This window comes from Rhea pennata, chromosome 4 (genome assembly GCF_028389875.1).
Source record: "Rhea pennata isolate bPtePen1 chromosome 4, bPtePen1.pri, whole genome shotgun sequence".
NCBI classification, from domain to species: domain Eukaryota; kingdom Metazoa; phylum Chordata; class Aves; order Rheiformes; family Rheidae; genus Rhea; species Rhea pennata.
In genome coordinates, this window is record NC_084666.1 from 76463291 (window position 1) to 76482738 (window position 19448).

The 19448-nt window shown below is 39.1% G+C and overlaps 1 protein-coding gene across 1 annotated transcript in view; it reads right to left on the reverse strand.

Moving 5' to 3' along the window:
- Positions 1 to 2169: 2169 nt before the first annotated feature.
- CDS1 (CDP-diacylglycerol synthase 1) overlaps positions 2170 to 19448 on the reverse strand; it is a 30525-nt gene continuing 13246 nt past the window's right edge. The window contains exons 4-13 of the mRNA XM_062575105.1: positions 17531 to 17628; positions 16023 to 16162; positions 14052 to 14110; positions 12008 to 12090; positions 10521 to 10608; positions 9429 to 9497; positions 8445 to 8597; positions 5891 to 6010; positions 3847 to 3950; positions 2170 to 2598 (exon numbers count right to left, since the gene is read on the reverse strand). Of these exons, the coding sequence (XP_062431089.1) occupies positions 2469 to 2598; positions 3847 to 3950; positions 5891 to 6010; positions 8445 to 8597; positions 9429 to 9497; positions 10521 to 10608; positions 12008 to 12090; positions 14052 to 14110; positions 16023 to 16162; positions 17531 to 17628 (1044 nt within the window). The 3' untranslated portion in view covers positions 2170 to 2468. The remainder of the gene's footprint in view (positions 2599 to 3846; positions 3951 to 5890; positions 6011 to 8444; positions 8598 to 9428; positions 9498 to 10520; positions 10609 to 12007; positions 12091 to 14051; positions 14111 to 16022; positions 16163 to 17530; positions 17629 to 19448) is intronic.

The following is a 19448-nucleotide window of genomic DNA, read 5'->3' on the forward strand; positions in this document are numbered from 1 at the left end:
AACTAACAGAAGTAATGAGTGGGGTAAATTCATTTCATAGGAAGCACAGGAGTAACCATCACTGCGCAGCGAGTGAACCCTGCTGAGCTCTATTTACACCAAAGCCTAACCCAGCAGAAAGCCGCTACTCTTTCAAGAAAAAAAGAAAAAGATTAATGGCTTCAAAAGTGATCCTTTCTTAATTTTTAATTTTGACCAGCAGAACTTTTTCTTTTGTACCTTTTACTGTGCAAATAGAGAGCAATTAATTTCAAATGCTCTGGTGTATTAAACGCTAAAATATATTTTAACTTCTATTATACATGCTATAAAATTACACTAGAAAGTTCAAGTTTTAGAAATAACAATTACCTTTCTATGTATATTATATATAATTTTTTACACACAGGATAAAGATGCACCCAGCTCCGCTAAATTTTGTTTTGATTTTTTTTTTTAAAATAAGCACCTCCCAAAATCCCACACGTAACCAAAACCTTACTTAAACGTTTATCATCTGCGCATGCTAGTTTGCTCTCCACTCCGATGCCCGCACTGCCGCTTCCCCTCCCCTCCTTTTTAAAGCATCCCTCCGCAGGCTGCGCTCCCGGCTCTGCTCCCTCTGCATGGGCACCTTGCAGCCCCCCCCCCCCTCCGACGAGCAAGTCAAACGGCCCCAGACAGACAAGTGGCTAATGACATAGTTTAAAGGTGGCATTTTTCAAAGTCTTCCTTCGATACAGTACTGCAGTCTCCAAGGAGACCGTCGGAAGCACCAAATTCATTCTGCCGGGCAGCTGACAGCAGCAGGAGGTACTTACAACTGGATTTCCGTTTCGCAGCAAGGTGCCGGACCGCATCGCCACACACAAGCCGTACGCGCAGCACCAAGGCCGCGGCGCAAAACGGAGCGGACAGCGGGCTCCGAGCCTGATCACGTGTAAGCCAAACCGGTCCAAATTCGACAGACACAACTTATCACCACCTGCCCTAGCCCTTGCCTCCGTGTTTTCTCCTCCTTCACATAGCACCAAGCATTTAAGATTTTCACCTTCAACATATATAAGCAACCATTAATTTTATGTGTGTATAGATACATATCTATATCTCACACACCCCTTCCCCCCCCCATGCACACGTTCATTGCAAGAGAATCTTACAGCAGTTACCACATACCAAAATAAGATTTTGGCATTTGTGCTTTTTGTTCATAAAGGAATAGTTTCCATCATCTCAGAAAAAAAAAAGGTTTATATTTTAATTTACATTAAGATATGTCACATGATGAAAAAAGCTGGAAAACGGCCAAGGTTGAGGACTAAAGAACATCAACTTTCCTCTCGTACGCTCCGCTAAGCTACAGAATAGCTGCTTTCCACAGGAACTCTTCATTCCGGCTCCCACACTGTTGCCCAGGCTTGCTCAAGGATCCTTAATTTCTTAATAAACGGTAACACACCAAAGAATCATGCGTCCTGTCTCGTACAACGCACATTAAGCCCGTAAAAGTTTCTGCCTTCTGAACAATACATTAATATAATAGCACTTCACTTTTTACCCAGGACTTCAAAGTGCTTTTAAAATACCCCATTTCTACACGTTAGGGAAGAGGCACAAGGAATAAGGCTTGAATTAAGGCCTTCAGATACTGACTGTCTCAGGGAAACCAAGAGTCTAAACTAAGCTCTCCCAAATATATTTATTGTGTTGGAGAATCCCATTTTGTCACAAATCTCCACTCCTGGATGCATACACACTTGGTTTATAGTCCAGAACATCAACCACAGAATAGCAGCCCCACAGCCAAAGTAGCTCAACTGTAAAGACACTTCTCTCCTGAAAGCATGAAATAGTTTCATAGGGAAACTAATTAAAAACTGAGTTAAGTTTAACCTTCCTAGTAAATCAGTATATATTAGAAGTCAGGCTTTGCCTAGCTGTAAGTACTGCATTGACCAGGCAAGCAATTATTTTCTGGCAAATTATAACTTCAGCATCAGGCTAGATAAAACAGCAATTGCCCGCCTCATCTGATTATACTGCAGTAGCCATTTTAGACCAAAAACGCAGTAAAGAACTCATTAAAAACAAATGCTGAATTACAGAAATTTCATTAAAATTTGCTCTATAAGTAGCTCAGTGTCAGTACGGTCCGTTTCCTCATATGTTAGTAGTTCTAATCCAGGACAATTTAAAATAGATTATTATTATTATTTTAAATAGGAAGCCTGATGCCAGCAATCTCAGGAAATAAAATACACCGAAAAAGTACTGTTATTCTGCAAGCATTTTGATTATTTTAGGAATAACAGATCGTGTGTGCCCTTATACAAAGTCACAGCATTCACATTAATTTCAGGAACGAAACATTCACCTCTTCCAGACCACAGACTTCTCTTCCTTCAGTTATCATCTCTGTGCACACTTGTCAGGCTTTTCCACAGACTTCTCTTAATCGTCGTTTTCTTACAGTCCTCCTTTTTGACCAACTATCCTCTCAGAGATGGCTGCAGGATCCCTTTTTCAACTAGATGAGATTTCAGAGTTTTATATACATCTAATTGTTGCTCTGGCTGAAGTATCAGTAGCTGCTTCAATAATTTGCTGGGATTTGGACCCCTATCAATTAAAAAAAATGGGTTTTTTTGATCAGTAACAGCTCTAGAGAAACTTCTAGACAGCTTTTAATTTTTCCCTTGCTGCCTAAACACTGTCTTCCCTTTTGGGAGGATCCCAAGAATAGAGATTTTCCCAGTCTAATGATCTCCTCAAGATGCACGAGCTATTTAGCGGGCAGCCCTAGGAAAATACTCTCCTTAGCTGAATCTGAGCAAAAACAGAAAAGCATTTCTCACATTTGCTATCTTGCAGAAATGTTAGAATGCTTACGACAAACAGAAGATTCATTGATTCATTCCTTGTCACTGAAATCGCATAGTATTCATAAAAAGATTTCTTAAATATCTGTTGCAAGATAAGCTGTGTATTGCCAAAATAAATGGAAAGTTGGCCAGGTTAGATAAGAAACCCAACAATTTAACCAAGGTTTTCTAAATAACAAATTTATCAGCCTCATTTTCAGTTAGTCGTTATATATTTACATACATACATACCTGTGTGTGTGTGTACATACTTTTAAGTCAGGCAGAATATGAGGCAAAGAATCTGTAGCCAATTCAGTAGCTAATAATTATTTACCCGTACGCATCTGTGAAAACTAAGGGCATTTATGAACTCTAATACCTACAACACTTTACCCTGAATTCCCCCCGCCTCAAGGAACTAAAATGACCAGCTGTAATACAACCATCATTCCAATGGTTTCTTCTAAGAAGTTGGTATGGTTCAGGGAAGACAGGCAATATTTTTAACAAGTTGTCTCCTCTTTTTAACCGTTGCAGTTTAATATTAAGCACAAAGTTGCAAGTCAAGGCTCTAAAAAAATACTGAAACCTATGGGAAGAACTGCAGTCAGCCCCAACACCTACAGCAGCTCCAGGACCCGCACAGGTATGGCCTGCAGGGAAGCAGATGCTACAACAACCCTCCTCCACGAAGTCCTATATCCTCATTACTGCCACCACCCCCCCAAAAAAACCCCAATAAATCCCAGTAAAGCTTCTAAAAGGCTGCTACATATATCTTAATGTTCATGGGGAGCAGATTACTCTTAACATCAGTTGCAGAAACATTAAGGCATCGTTTTAACCTCATATAAATCCTTAGAAGTAACATATGTTTCCCTAATGTAAATCAAATTTTAGGAACAGCCTCTGCTACACCAACGGTACAAAACAGGACGTGTACAGGAAGTTTGATACAGCTCCCACAAAGGTTTAAGCAGTCCAGATTATAAAAAGCCCGTACCGTATGAAACTGGTGATGTACACGTGAACAAACGTGGCCATCAGGTACTGACAGTCAAAGCGATCCATTATCCCGCCGTGCCCAGGGATCGTGTCTGCAAAATCCTTTGGTGGGTGAGGGACAGGGGGGGAGGGAGAAACAAAGCAGAAGTCGTAAGTGATTGAAACGAACCGTGCTAACGACGCGTCGCAACAGCAGCACATTAAGGCCTCTGTTAAGCTATGGCTTCACTGCGCTGAGCCGAACGTTAGCGAGAGCCTCTTTGCTGAAAAGAGTTTTGAGCTGCAAGGACGAAGCTACAGGGTGAGAAGAAAAGAGTAAAGAGATGGAGGCTGCAGCAGATCTGCGCGCAGACTTGCCAGTACCTAACGGGTACATGCGTGTCTGTAAATAAATCATCCTGTTTTGCAGCAAACCTCTTCAAGTGGTTGCTCTAGTTTCTTGCCTATGCAGGATCAAACGTTCCTCTTTAATACTTTCCTTGCTCTAACGATGGCTGCTGCAGCAGCGTTATTCCAGGGAACATACACCTGCAAGAGCAATGGTAACCTGCAAATTCTTTCTATTGTTTAACACTGTCTTTGCAAATTGTATTGCCAATTCACCTGCCAGTCTTTTCACTGACCTCTCGGCAAACATAATTAAAAAACCACGATACACGCGTGCAACATAAGTATATTTAACTGAATCAAAATTATGCAGTGAAAAAAAAATATTTATCACTTCAAATTCTGGCACAAACAAGGCTCAAAAGATCACATTTGCATTACCCAGCTCTATCAATAAAACTAGCATTACCTATCCTTCCATTCATCCCTGCTCAGCTGCGGACTCTCTCAGCAAAACCCTGACTTTAGTCACACGAGGAGATTGTTTAACTTGCTGACAACGAGCGCTGCGCTCGCGACACCCGTTCCAGCCCGCCAGCATCCGCGCAGCTGTGGGCCCTCTGCGCTCGTGAGCTGCCTTTAGGAACAATTCCACCACATTCCTGCCCTCCTAACTCGGTACTTTGATCGTCGGCTTGGGGCCCAGAGGTGTTAAAATCAACTTGTGTACATTTTATTTTAAGAATAAAGCAAATAGCAGCGCTTTTCTCCCTCCAAAAGCCCTTCCTTACACAAAGAGTTCCTTGCTGCTGTGGCGCGCAGGCACAGCAGTGCACGAGGCTGCAGCTAGCAAAGTGTCGGGCCAGCCGCGTGAAGCAGCAGAAGTATAGAGTACATATGTGTATAAGGGATAAAGTATAAGCACACATAAGGAAGCGCAGCACAAAATGACGTTTATACGCTTCCCTGCGAAGCACATGCCAAAACTGGTGGACACAGGGAACAACAACAGTAAGCAACAGGATAAAAATTACAGCAATCCTACCAAGAAATAAAGGAGGTCGGGAGAAAAATTGGGGCTGCTCTCTTCCCATACTCCTGCTGCTACTTAATGCCAGCCAGGGACAAGACCGCCACCACGCAAGCGACAGCACACACCTTGCAACAAACAGAGGTTAGCACGTCACATCCTTCGCCAATACGCGCTCTTGCTACGAGGACGCGCTGTATTGGCAAAGGCAACCAAACATCTCACGCCTTGGTGAACCTGCTACGGCAAACAGCTGCATGCGACACAAACACCGTTGATAACGGACGCTCAGGCAGCCAAAATGTGAAGGGTAAACTGCGGTAAGTGACTGCCAGGTATCCAAAGATCACCGTTCGTGTTAAAATTTGTGTAACATTCACCTCTCGTTTGTCTAAACCACCTTGGCGACATGATTTGGAAAAGCAAGTATCAACCAAAAAAATGAAAAAAGTAATATTAAAAGTTGCCAGCACTGAAGTTGCATGTTGATTACAGAGTTTTAAGAATAACACGTACATATATCGGATAAAACAAAGCACTGCTACTCAAGCTAAAAAGCAGCTCAAATATTGTCCCATTGTACTAGAAAGACAAGGCAGTATCACTACAATCAATCATCTCAACCCCCTAAATAACTCAAAGAGAACAACCAAAACAAATCCAGCTTATAGGAGCGATTACACACCTTGATTTTGAAGGCTCTTTTAAATCCACTCGCAAAGAATCCTCCGAATGGCCCAATTAACGAGGCAAATGTTGCCAACGCAATGCTGTGCATCTGAAATGGGTACATATTCACCGATTCCTACAAGGAAAATAACGAGCAATGTATTTAATAGGTTCAGTGATCGTAGACATTTTTAGCTTAAATACTTCAAAACTGTGCTGTTACAGAGCAAGGATGGCTGTAAAACATCTGATACTTTCCTGATACAAAGTAATACTTTAAGGAAAGGAAAAGTACAGGTACATTGGAGAATACTGCGAAAAGCTTCCATTTACATGAACAAGATGAGGCGTTCAGGCTTGCTAGAACAGTTAAACATTACAGAAATGTGTTGTATTTTGAAGAGAATCCATTAGTTAATCAAAAAAATATATCATCATTAATTTCATAACATACAACGGGACTCTTAAGTCTTCTCCAGCTCTGCTTTTCCAGTTTCCTTCCTAGCTTCTTTCGTTCCTGTAAAGAACTTTCCACAATTTCCTAGATATTTGCAAAGATTAAGTTCACCTTCATTCAATTCACTATCACTGCTGCTCTTTTCAAGTGCTCTCAAGAGGCAGATACGGATTTAGCATGAGTCTGCCATACTGTCCCTGTAAGTAAATACTGCAATAGCAGGAGATAAAAGGCTCGCCTCCGTTAATACTTTTGCCTTTGCATTTAAACACATACTGTTCTACTGTTCCCCTCATCCTGTTCACAGACTTCAAGTTTGTTCTGATCTGTGCAAGTACTTACAGATAGGAAAGACAGGAAATCTTGCTGGCAACAGGCACCTGTCTTCCTTCCCGACAGGAGGTTAGAAACAAGGGAGATAATATTTTTTGCAATTTACCTTTGAGCACTTCTAAGTCAAGGGCACAGAATTCTGCTCTTGAGGGAATACTGTGCTGGCCTCGTCCCTGGGCTGTAGCTGAAAATTCCCAAGTCTTGCATTCCCAGTTTTCATCACAGCCAACACCAGTTATCTTTGTGAAAACTCTATGTGCAGTTATTTCGAGTCAAGTTTGTTTGGGGCTAACTAGTCACTCAGTCAAACAGAAGACTTTTTGACTCAGAATATTAAAGTTATTTTGTTGAGAAAACACAAGGCTTGACATCCCTTTCTTACATCAAGCAAAAAGGTCTCCCAGGTATGATATCTGGCGATACTTCTAATAGAAAACATCAGCAGCTGAATAACAAAAAAAGAGACCGTTGCAGAAATAAGTAAATTGAACTTGACTTTTTTTGAGTGGTAAAACTACTACTGTCCTCAAAGGGCTTGTCAAAAGTCAGCAAAAAGGAGTCAGCAGCACGTGTGAAACTATCATCTTTTTTAGGGTTAACTGACATCTTTCTATTAGATTGTCCCAGAGCTGGGTTACGTTCCCTTCCCCTTGTCCTTTACCGAAACGTATACTGAAAAGTATAGCTGGACAAAATATGATGTTCCTCTTTGCTCAGTTCACATTATGATTTTGTGCATGAAATTCTTCTATTAAGTTTGCAACTAAATCAGCAGTCCCACAACCTCAGTCCTCATTTAATAATGATACACTCATTCGGTACAAAAATAAGAGTGCCTTTTAGATGTAACCTTGCTTTTTAAAACAAGCAGCTGTAGCCATTCATTCCTTTTAGTCTTCAGTTTTTGTAAGTGATTACTACAACTCTCATCTGAAATAACTTGTGGCTTCTTATTGCAACCATAGGGACTTTTCCCATTAAATATTATACAAGTCTAAACACGGGTAACGCCCACCGCCTTGATTGGTGTTGTCTACTCGTTCTCTGTGCCGAACCAATGAATGTGACAGGAGAGTGACACTGAATAGGAACTGTTACCAAGTGGGTTCTGTGTTCATCACTGTCATCTCCTCTTTGCCTTACAGGAAAGGCTATGAGAAATACATTTTATTTCTATTAGGCATCCTCTTCCCATCCAAGTTCCTGCTTTTTTTCTAGACCTACTTCCTGACAGGAATTCACCTAAAAGAATTTGCAGGCTGGGTGCAAGAAGAAGGCAGATGACTAAATTACGTGGAATTATTACCAAGTCATCTTTTTCAATCAGCACAGAAGTAGTAGCGTTAACACACAAGATGCTGTTTGACAAAGAAATAAGCCCAGTCTTAACAGTAGTTGCACACCAGCTGCAAATGGAGTGAAGTTCTGACGGCTTACTAACGAGGTCCTGATCAAAGCTTTGTTGAATCTACCACAAGCTATATTGGCCGTTCTGCAGAAATACTTTTGCTTTTAAAATGATTAAATGATACGTGGTACTATTAGCAAAATCATGCATTTCCAAGAAAAGGTTTCCTCCGACAGCTTCAGCAAACCATATCAATTCTGCTCAGGCGACCAACCTGCCAGTGCGTGCCATGGACAGATTCACAGAACTGATTCAGTCCTCACCCTTCGAGACTTACCAGTGTTCGTGCACCTTTCTAAAAAAGGTTTAGAAAAATGTTTATGCTGGGAAATACAGTTTCAATTTTAACTAAACCCTTATTTTTTTCCTTACCCATCCCAACACAGCCTGAAGTAGCGGTGGTAAGGAGTACTTCTTCATTTGGAAGAGCTCTGAAGGTTCACACTCTGTCACGAATCTGTTTGTTTCACTATTATATTCCACTGGGCAAACGAAGTACTGATGTTGAGCCAAAAAATAGGAAAACTGAAAAGCAAAAGAAGAACTCCTGAAATACGCATTTATTGATAAAGTCAGAATCATGCTGTAATGGATGGCTTTGTCACATCATGCCAAGGATAATTAAAGTCTCTTTTGTAACAGAGACCCCCACAATGGATAAAAAACAGCCCTCAAAGTTAGAGAACGTCTCAATAAATCAGGCAAGTGTGAATATTGAATACACTTAGTAGCGAATTCTTAACTTCTTTTTCTTCTCTCATGTTTGTATCTACTTCTTGTTTCTGCATTATAATTAAGAAAAAAAGTCCAAAACCTTAGTAACCATTAATAACCTGTTATTTGTTTATTGTTTACTTTTCAATTAAAACTTGAACCATCGCTTCTACAGACTCTGGAACCTGCAAATTCTATTGATCTTGGTGATAAATTACATGCAAGGACAGTTATGTTTTTTTTTTTGTATGCATATCATCAGTTTAAACTATCTGTCTAAACCTACAGATATTCTATCAGAAAATTTTGCATTATGAAGTACATAACACAGAAACGCTATCTTACAAAGTATGAATAAGGGGAATAACAGATGCAACTGAAAAATGGGAAAACAGTTGTTACATAAAATAATTCTAGATATAGACTCTAGCAGTAATGGTCAATGTGACATGCTCTGGTGAGGTGTAAGTCTGGCTTAGCTTTTGCAGCTGGTTATGAATCAGTGGAATTTTCTAGCTAATAAAGCTAATTCTTACACTTTCAGAAGTCTGAGATGTGCAAACTTGCAAGTAGTTTTATCTGAATTTAAAAACCAGAAGTTTAAAACTGAGACTGTGTAAGGAAAATCCTATGGTTACTTACAATAAATCCAAATAGAACTGTAGAAAAGAAGCCTCCAATGAATCCTTCCCAGGTCTTTTTGGGAGACAACTAAGCAAAAACAGACAACATTAACTGCATCAATAACTTTTTTTTTTTGGGGGGGGGAGGCTTGTTTTTTCCTGGATGTCATTTGCCAAAATTCATCTACTTGGGTTTTCAAAGGTATCTGTGAAATACTGAATGTCACCAGCTGAAGCCACTGACCATAACCATAAATAGAGAAGAACGCTAGGACGCATCCTTGGTGAGGCAGGAAAGCTCCGCAGTTCAGTCGGTGCCGGGGCAGGTAGAGGGAGGAGAGGCCCATTCTCACTGCGCTGCTGCAGGCTGCTGCTGCAGGCAGCTGCTGTCGGCCTCTGGCCACGGCTGACCCCGACTTGCGAAACTGCATGGCACGACTACGGCTCTGTTAGAGACCTCTGTTAGCTGGGGTGTGCTTAGGTAGCGACAGAAGTCATGTGTTAGAGAACTACTGCTGAGGATGCTCCTCGGGAGAGGCTGACTTCCTAAATGCAGATAAGCAAACACACAAATGCAACGAACAACTGTAGGCTGACAGAACTCAAAGTAGTAGGCAAATTTTCCTTTTTTTTTTTTTTTTTTTTTGAGCAGCATAAAACCAGAATCAACCTATTTCCGAAAAGCTAGCACTGCGTCACAAAAATAGTAACTATCATAATTAGAACAATTATACTTGAGCCCTTCTCAGTGCTACCTTACTAAGACTATATGCAGAATACATATGTACGACAGAACAGCTTATCTAAAATAACACTTTATGTAAAAAAAAGTAAGTGTGCAGTTTCACATGCATAAGAAATTCAAAAGAAGTGACTTGCTAGATGAAATATCCTGCAACTTTGTTAATACTGTGATGTTAATAATACAATCACATTAACCTCAGTTTCCATTTATGGATCTTTAGAAGGAGAAGGAATTATTTGGTTTTTAACAACAATGCATAACATGTAATACACCTGAAAGTATTTATTCCATAAATATACTGCTACACAAATAAAGCAAATACTGTAAACTGTAAAAACTTACAGTGAGGAAGTACCAAGTAAATACCTTAATTAATGGCGTTCTGCCAAAGAAGAATCCAAAAATGTAAGCAGTAATATCATTGCAGATAACACTTGAAATTGGAACCAGAAACCTACAAAAAAAAAATAAAAAAATAAAATAAATAGAGAGAGAGTTTCAGGAAAAAAGCTGCCTGAAGTTTAAATGTAGGACAGAATAAATTACAATTTAAACAACAGCATTTTTGTTCAGGAAATATTTATTATTAAGAAAAGTTTCATGCTATGTTCAACTAGTTGTTTCCACATACACAATGTATTTAGCTCTACTGATTTTAACATTCAGCCAGTCAAGACGGGTAGAGATCCGCTTTAATTCAGGTTAAAATATCCGATTTTGGCAAATGAACTTAAGCAAAAACAAGCCGACTCCTTCTATCAGACCTGAACACTGGTACAATCATCATGAAGAAATCAACAGAAAGAAATACATGTTAATGTTATTGGTAAACATCGAAGCAAGCAAATTCCTTATTATAAAGTTTAATGAAGCCTAAACAAGAAAGGAGAGTTTTTTTTCCTTTCCTTTTACATTAAGTTAGTAGTTAGAGGCAGCCTGTGTTAGCTTTCCAAGTGCAACTTGATATTATCTGTATGTGGACAGCATCTGAATTTGTTACCCAAGCCTGCCAAGTTCTTTTTTCCCTTTCAAGGCTGAGATGTATTAACAAGCCAAGTCAAATTTTGTAACAGTCTGTAAAACTGCCTAGTGCAATAGTAGCTGACATTAAAATCAAATTAAGGGAACCCCTACAACAAGAACACTTCTATAATACAAGTCAAGAGACTACCACTATGCAGCAAGAAAGGATAGTCTGCTGTTGTTTTAGCTGACCTCCATACAAACAAGACAAGCGGTATAACTAGTAATATATGACACTTCCCTTGCTAAAATTATCCTGTTGGCTTGCTGAATTAGGTGAGAATAATTTCAAAAATATCAGGCCAAAACTCAGGGTTTTTGTTTTTTAAAATTTCTCCCTCTGTGAGGATCCGATTTGCTTCAAGTCTTCCAGAAGGAAGGCTTCAAGCCGGACTCCTACAGCCACACTTGGGAATCCAAATGAAATAGTCCAAGTGACAGAGCACTGAGCAACCTGAAGCTCCCAAATAATTCACAAAGAGCTGCTGGATATCCAGCCATTTTGAAACTCAGGAAATACCTTAATTTATACTTCAGTTTGGCAAAACACTATGGAAAATATTTCACGGAGTATGCAAGTAATCCTATTCCTTGCATGCGAATTAAATCGTTGTTCCGTACTACCATGCTTCTGGCTGCCAACTGGGTTTAAGAGGTTTCTGCATCCTGCCCCGTACCCTTCACCTCCTTGCTCCCAGTTCCTCCTACTCCCCTTGACATGACCGCTCCTCTGGTTTGTGCCTAGCTGCTTTCATGATCGATCTGCTGTGTAAAAGCAACAACCTACCAACGCAACAGAATTATAAATCAGTTCATTACTGTCCCCTTACCAGATCATGCCTTCAAACAGATTTTGGATGACAAGATGAGATTGAGTTACAGTGATCAGCAAAGTGACATGAGTCCATGCGAACTGTTAACAATGCAACAACACAACAGTTAGTGAAAACACAGATCAGTACCCCTCGAAAAACACTGGTATGTCAGATAAAGGAGCTGCTTAGGAGCTCGCAGGCAAGACCAGTTCCAGTGATAACGCAAAAGATGCGTGCATACAGTGTATCACCAGTTAGCTGACTTTCCGAAACAAAATACTGGCAAACTTTAAAAGTTTTCCCCCATAATTTACCTTCACCTAGTATTTTTTCAACATGCAGCTTAAAATCTGATTTAGTAAGACATACATTCGACATGAAAGAAACGAAAGAAATGGTAGGCAACATGATATTCTGTATATACATATAACAGACAAATTAGAACTATAACATTAAAATGGCAGTGAAGAACTCATGAAAGAGTTACAATATGGAAATCTCATGACAGAATACCGGCCCTTTTATGAAGCATGAAATTTCTAAGGTCTGGACTAGCAGAAAGGAAAACGTTAATTTCTGTGTGCGTGGTCATTTAAACCGTCTGTTTAATCTATACTACTGTATGTACTTGGTGTTTATTCTGAAGTAGCAGTATACAATAAAGCAATTTCCAATTTACTGGAAAAGCTTCTACACTAGACTTTATTTTCCAGGAACTGTTAAATCAAGAACTGGTTGTTTTTCCAGTAAACACTGCGTTGCCGGCAGGCTGAGGGAGGTGATCCTGCCCCTCTGCGCAGCCCTGGTGAGGCCACATCTGCAGTCCTGCATCCACTTCTGGGCTCCCCAGTACAAGAGAGACATGGAGCTACTGGAGAGAGTCCAGTGTAGGGCTACAAAGAGGATTAGGGGACTGGAGCTACGAGGAAAGGCTGAGAGCTGGGTCTGTTTAGCCTGGAGAAGAGAAGGCTGAGACGGGATCTTATCCATGTCTACAAATACCTGAAGGGAAGGTGTCAAGAGGATGGGGCCAGACTATTTTCACTGGTGCCCAGCGACAGGACAAGAGGCAATGGGCACAAACTGCAACACAGGAAGTTCCTCCTGAATACGAGGAAAAACTACTTTACTGTGAGGGTGACAGAGCACTGAAACAGGTTGCCCGGAAAGGTTGCAAAGGCTCCTTCTCTAGAAATACTTAAAACCCACCTGGACGTGATCCTGTGCAACGTGCTCGAGGTGCCCCTGCTTGAACAGGGGGTTGGACTAGATGAGCTCCAGAGGTCCCTTCCAACCTCAACCATTCTGTGATTCTATGTTATCTGCCAGCTACCTAAGTTCTTTAAAGAGGAGCTGTACTGTATTACTGTTGCTTCTAATCACTATTATATAAAAGGCTAAAGATTATTTTTAATGCAATGACTGATTGCTCAGTGTACACTATTACTTTTAACCTTTATCCTACCAGATACCTAATGGAGAGAGGTCCATGCTCCTGATTACCTACTATGCTTTTTATCAGTTGGCCAATCACTGTAGGCAAGAACAGTTTAACAGACTAATAATCTATTCAGGCACAGCAGAATCCACTACTAGAAATGCCGTTAAGTGTCACAGACTAAATCATCCATGAAGGGCTTAAGATACGTTCCCTTCACAGTACTATAGCAGGGCCTCTACAAAAGAGCACTTCAGTCACGAGAACCACTGCCCATGATGTTGTGAATAGATTTGGCTTCTGACCTGTAAGATAAGCACACACCACTTCCACCAGGAACCTCTTTCTCAGCAGCCTATCACTGAAAGGAGATATATCTCATTTTCTATACATGGGACAGCAGAAGTTATAGCTTCTCTCCACTGAGAGACCATATACTGTGATATGGTAATAAGCCACAAGGTGAAGAGATCCTGAATGGACCAACGATACCTGAATTTGCATTGCTGAGTTTAAGCATCTTTTTCCCTGTCTTCCAAGCTATTTTATGAAGATAAAGACATAATAGCTTCTAATGATTTCCATAACATGAGTGACCACAGGAAAGTGGTTAATACACACCATGTAAAACTGTAGACGATAATGTTTCTTCACTAAACTCAAAACAAACATGCAGAAACCTGTAAAATAAAGCAGGTGTAATTTGTACAGTACTATATTGAATTACAACGAACCATGACATAACAGTAATTCTTTTCCTCTAAAGCAGTTTTTAATCCCTTGACCTTTAGGATCATTTACTTCTAGTCAGTCAGTGTATATACAAAATGACTCGTTCTCATTAGAAGGCAAGTTTTAATTAACATTAGTAAAGATGTCCATTTCATTACTTCAACAATTTTTAGGGTAGGAAACTACCACCTTTAAAAGCTATTCAAAAGCAAAGGTCAACAAGCTTGTTTTTAAATAGTTAACAGAAGCAACTTATGAAAACCATACCAGTTGCTCCCCACCACCCCCCCCAAAAAAAAAAAAAAGAAAAGAAAAAGAAAAAAGGATTGCATGCAACAGAAGTGAGAAGTGCAGATGTTGGGGAATTCAACTGATGGAAAGAAACATAGCGCCCCTTGATTCCACCATACCAACGTTCCTCCACCTAGGGCAACATCAGGCTTGAGAGGGCCCTTAACTCTTTGGGAATCCCTCAGCAATCCCCAGGTCCGGAATATCGGGTCTATCTAACAACTCACAGTCACCGAGAGGTACTCTGCCTCTCGCTGTGCTCCTGACTGGGCTGTCTTGTCTCTTCCCTCCTCACCCTCCAGCAGTAGCAACACTAGATGAAGTTATTTTTCCTCAAGATGCAGCCAGCTGAAAAAGGTTAATTTTCAAAGCAAAGGCTTTGAAAATTGGTTTCTAGTTTGTGGTCTAAGCACAGAGTAGAATTTTTAATCTCAGTTAAGAAAAAAAAATAAAGATAGATAGGACTAAAAGTTCTATACTACAATCAGGTTGTTTGACACATTTCACCAATATTTGTAACACTGCAGAATAGTGGGATAATTTGCAGAAGATTAACTTAATCAAGAGGGAGGGTAGAAAAAAGGAGTTTCCGAGGAATGTAAGCTTGGCGAACTGGCACACACCAATAGTTAAAAGTTGAGAAATGTACCAGCTTAGAAGCAATAACAAACAATTGTTCCAATTTCCTCTAGTATGCCTCTTTCGGGCAACATTGCACCTGATGAGGTATTTAAAAGGTACTTAAGAAAGTTAGAATTGTTATTCCCTATTTTACTGATGGAAAATGTGAAGCAACTTGGCCAACACCCTTCAGTAAGACCAGCTGCAGAGACAGAAATAAAACTCGGTCTTGAGCATAGGCCCCAGTGTCCTGTCCATTAGGCTCGCCTTCATCTTCAGCTAATTCATTAAAAAAAATGAAAAGTCATTTTAATTGCATTTCTGAAAACACTGTGGGCTATAATTATTTGTTCAGAAAGTAATATGCCATCAGACAGACAGCTTTGTTTCTTCTTCCTCGAGGAAAAGTTTTTACAATACTGTGTCTCTGTAAAGTGAGCAAAATCTATCAATGATACAGTATTTAAATACCTTGCAGACCAAATAAAGCTTCAGGTACTTTGCATAGCAAATTTAAAATCTAGCAGTAAATTTTATTCCTGTAGATCTCACAGAACACTTGCACAATAAAGCATCAATCCAGCAGAGCAATTAAACACATAAGTCATCTCCATGGATACCATTCATATTAAATACTATTCATATATTCGAGTATTGAGCCCAATCCTTAAGCTATCAGAACTTATGCTGATTCCTTGTGAGCAGTATTAGCTCAACTTTCTTGGAATCATCTACATTTTTAGGACATTTTTAGGCTATTCTCTTCTCAGTGAACCTGAAATTTGAATTAATCTTTTCACAATATAAAATGGAAACGTGACCAACACAGTAGAAAGAAGAACTGAATGCAGATACAGCTACAGAGTATGAAGAAAGTTCTTCCAAATCCAAACTACAGAAACAAATGCAGCACAATGTTCTTTCTTTTCTGTGATTTCTTACACTTACCTGCCAAATAGAGTGCAAAAGATATAAACCTGTGGTAACGAATTAGGAACTGAAGCTGCTCTCTTCGCTGAACAAATGTCGCAAAGTAATCAGCCACAGTCTCTCCATAAAAAAAGTAGTTCACACACAGCAAGAAATACCTGTCACATGCAAACATTAGTCATTTTAACAAGATGATAAATCTTTTAGTGTCGTTCTTCAAAAATAAAGGGAAAAACAGAAAACTGGGAAATATTTGTGATAAAAACCTATGCAAGTATAAATCACATCTTTTACTTCTGAGTCACTCCTTCCTCTGACAAATCAGCTCTTGCAATTTAGTTCTTCCAAACCAATTTGCGTTAAAAAAAAAAAAAGACAAATTTTGAGGGATACAATGATAGATACAATTTGAAAAACAACTTCATACTGAATTATAGTAACGAATACTCCATTCCTATTCAAGTCCTTTAAGATATTGCATGATCAAAAACTACACAGCAAGTATTAAGCATTAGCTATACACAGAAAAGCAATTCTGCATATTTTTTTCTGTATACTGCATAAAAAGGATAGTTAGTGGTTTCTGCCCTACGGACAAACAAAAAGTACTTGCATAATTAATTCTTCGAGATTATAAGACAGTTTGGATCTGCCAGGAGGCTTGAAGACCTGAACATAACTTCACTTTTGCAGTTTGGCCTAATGGTTCCTGCCCAAAAGAATGATTGCTGCATCTTCTGCTCCAGCCCACCATACCCTTCATTCGTCTTTCAGCTTTCTTCACTGAGCGATAATCTTACCAGGTTAAATCAACCAGCAAACTACTAAAGGCAGGCTATTACTAAAACTTTTAAAAATTGAAGGGAGACTTAGCGACTATATGTGCCCGGTACCCTCCTATAACGCTCACTCTAATCAAAAGCCTTTATTCTCCTCCCAGAACTCAGAAGAACAGTTAATTTCCCCATTTTTTTTTCAGCTGTATATAAACAGCACATAGTGACAAATACCTGGAATTTGCCAGAAAAATTAATCTAGCCTTGCCACTTTCAGAAGCTCCCACAACACTTCTGTATTTATGCAGTCCTATGATTAAGTACAAAATTGAAAAGAATTTAAAAGATATACATTCTTTTTGTGTGAAGAGGAGCCCTTAATGTTTAGGTATCTATTCTATTTATTTCTTATATAGGATTAACTGCCAAAGAATCAAAGCAGTGTAGATAACAGATTGGATGATTATTTGGCTACGCACATTTTTAGATAACTTACACGTGCTCAATTCTTACTGAAGTATATACGTATGCATACATATATATGTATTCTTTTCCTGTTTTAAATAAAGTAGCACAAGGCCTACTGACTTGTCCAAGTTCAGAAGTGGAAGACAACTATAGAACATTGAATTAAGAGAAGGATGTCAGGTTTTAGTTCTGTACATTTTCTACAAAGCAGTCCTTCCACCATAATGGATATAAAGAATATGAAGGGTTTTATTTCAAATCTCTTATTTTCTTGCTACTCACCAGCTTAGAGATCTAAACCACGGTAAGTCATATGAGTGATAGACTCTGTAACCTATAGTAATGATTTCATGGAAACACTTCACTTGGATGCTTAAGACCTATAATTGAGAGAAAGAAAGAATTACATAGACGTACTGCAGTTGTTCCTTAAATGCAGTAAAGGGTTCTGCAACCTGCATTAAGGGAAGAAATTATTTTGAATTGAAATTCCACACAGACCTCAGAAAACTTCAGAGTTCATGGAAAACTAAAATGTTAGCTAAAACTAAACCAAACCTAGAAAAATATTATACATGCTGAGAGAAAGAACGCTGGGCTAGCTGCAGTATTTCAATCATTAAACAAGAGAAAGCTCTCAATTTTTCTTCATTAAAACAATTTGGTAGTGGAAAGTCAGAACCATTTCCTGTAAAAAAAGGCTTTTTAGTTCTTTTGGCAACTTTTAAATTTAGTTTAAGAGATATTTGCTACATCCAAAGGCAAAGGAAGGTGTCCAACACGATTTGGACATCCAGGTCTTCTACTTACAAGCATCTCATTAACAGTAAGTCTATACTGCTAATTAGCATTGATGATTAGAAGCAAAGCTTGTCTAAGTCGGGTCTGAATGTCACACCCTCCACTGCCTTCATTTTATTTTGATGATCTGACTGCTTCTGTGCTGGCCTGTACAAGTCTGGAAGTACGTCCCGCCAGTCTTGGGCTCCAAAGGCCTATCTGCCAGTTTTGTCTAATCCGTATTTCCCAAGCAGATCACCAAATCTAGATTTAAAGCATTTCCAAATATCAGACAGAGGTAATCCTGTGCAGACGTAGGAGTAAAAATCTGCCTACGCTGCCTGTGCACGTAGGCATGCTAGGCTTTGCAATACTTTCTTAGCACTTGCATTCACTACTAAATTTCATCTTGCTCAACACGTAAACACATTTCAAACAGTATTACATCACCTCAGTGAGTTATTTTAGAAGTCCACCTATCTCATGTTCCCTCTTACGCTTTACCTGCATTATAAACTTGATTATTCGCAAAAGCAACATTAAAGGATTGTGCCTTGCAGTGGAAAAGGATATTCGTATTTAAAGGCACAACCTTGTCAAGAATTTTGCCAAAATTTAAACTATTTGATTCTAGTGAAGTGAAATCATTCATGAACAAAACAGCCTTTTTGCTCCATTTTTTTCTTTTTTAAATAGTCTCCAAGCAAATGTCAAAATTCTAAAGATTATATTAGATGACTGAGTTTTTGTTTTATGGTGCAAGAGATAAATAATTGTATACGATTTTTAATTACTTTTTGGCTCAGCTGCAGTCATAGGCAAAGCTATAAAGAATCTTGAAATATATCATTAATATACAGAATCACAACACAAACTGACTGCTTCCTTTTTCTTCCAGTTGTCATTGGCCTGGAACCGTTACAGAGTACTAAAGGAAGAACTGGGGGTGGAGGGAGCACTCTGATGATAGTCTATACTTCCAAGGAGCTGCTTCCTTTTTTTTTCATTTTCTCTCACATTCAAAAAAAAAAAGAAAATTGTCTAACTTTGAAAAAATGTATTACAAGTTTATTATTTCACTTTTCAGAAGACAACTATATGTGTTTTATATATACATATATACGTATGTGTGTGTATTATATATACATATATGTGTGTATACACACACATATATATACAAACACACACAACACAGACACACACACACACTAGTACCATTAGGATGTAAGAGACTCACACAGACCATAAAACTAGTGAAATAACATTCAAATATCTAAAACCATTACACTCTAAGACGAGTTTCAAGGTGGGTCACTGGGAAAAAAAAGACACATTCTGATAGCTAGACAAATTCAGAGTTTAAAAAAAAAAGAAAAAAAAAGAAAAAAGTAGTAGTTAATCAGAAGGACTCATTTCAGTG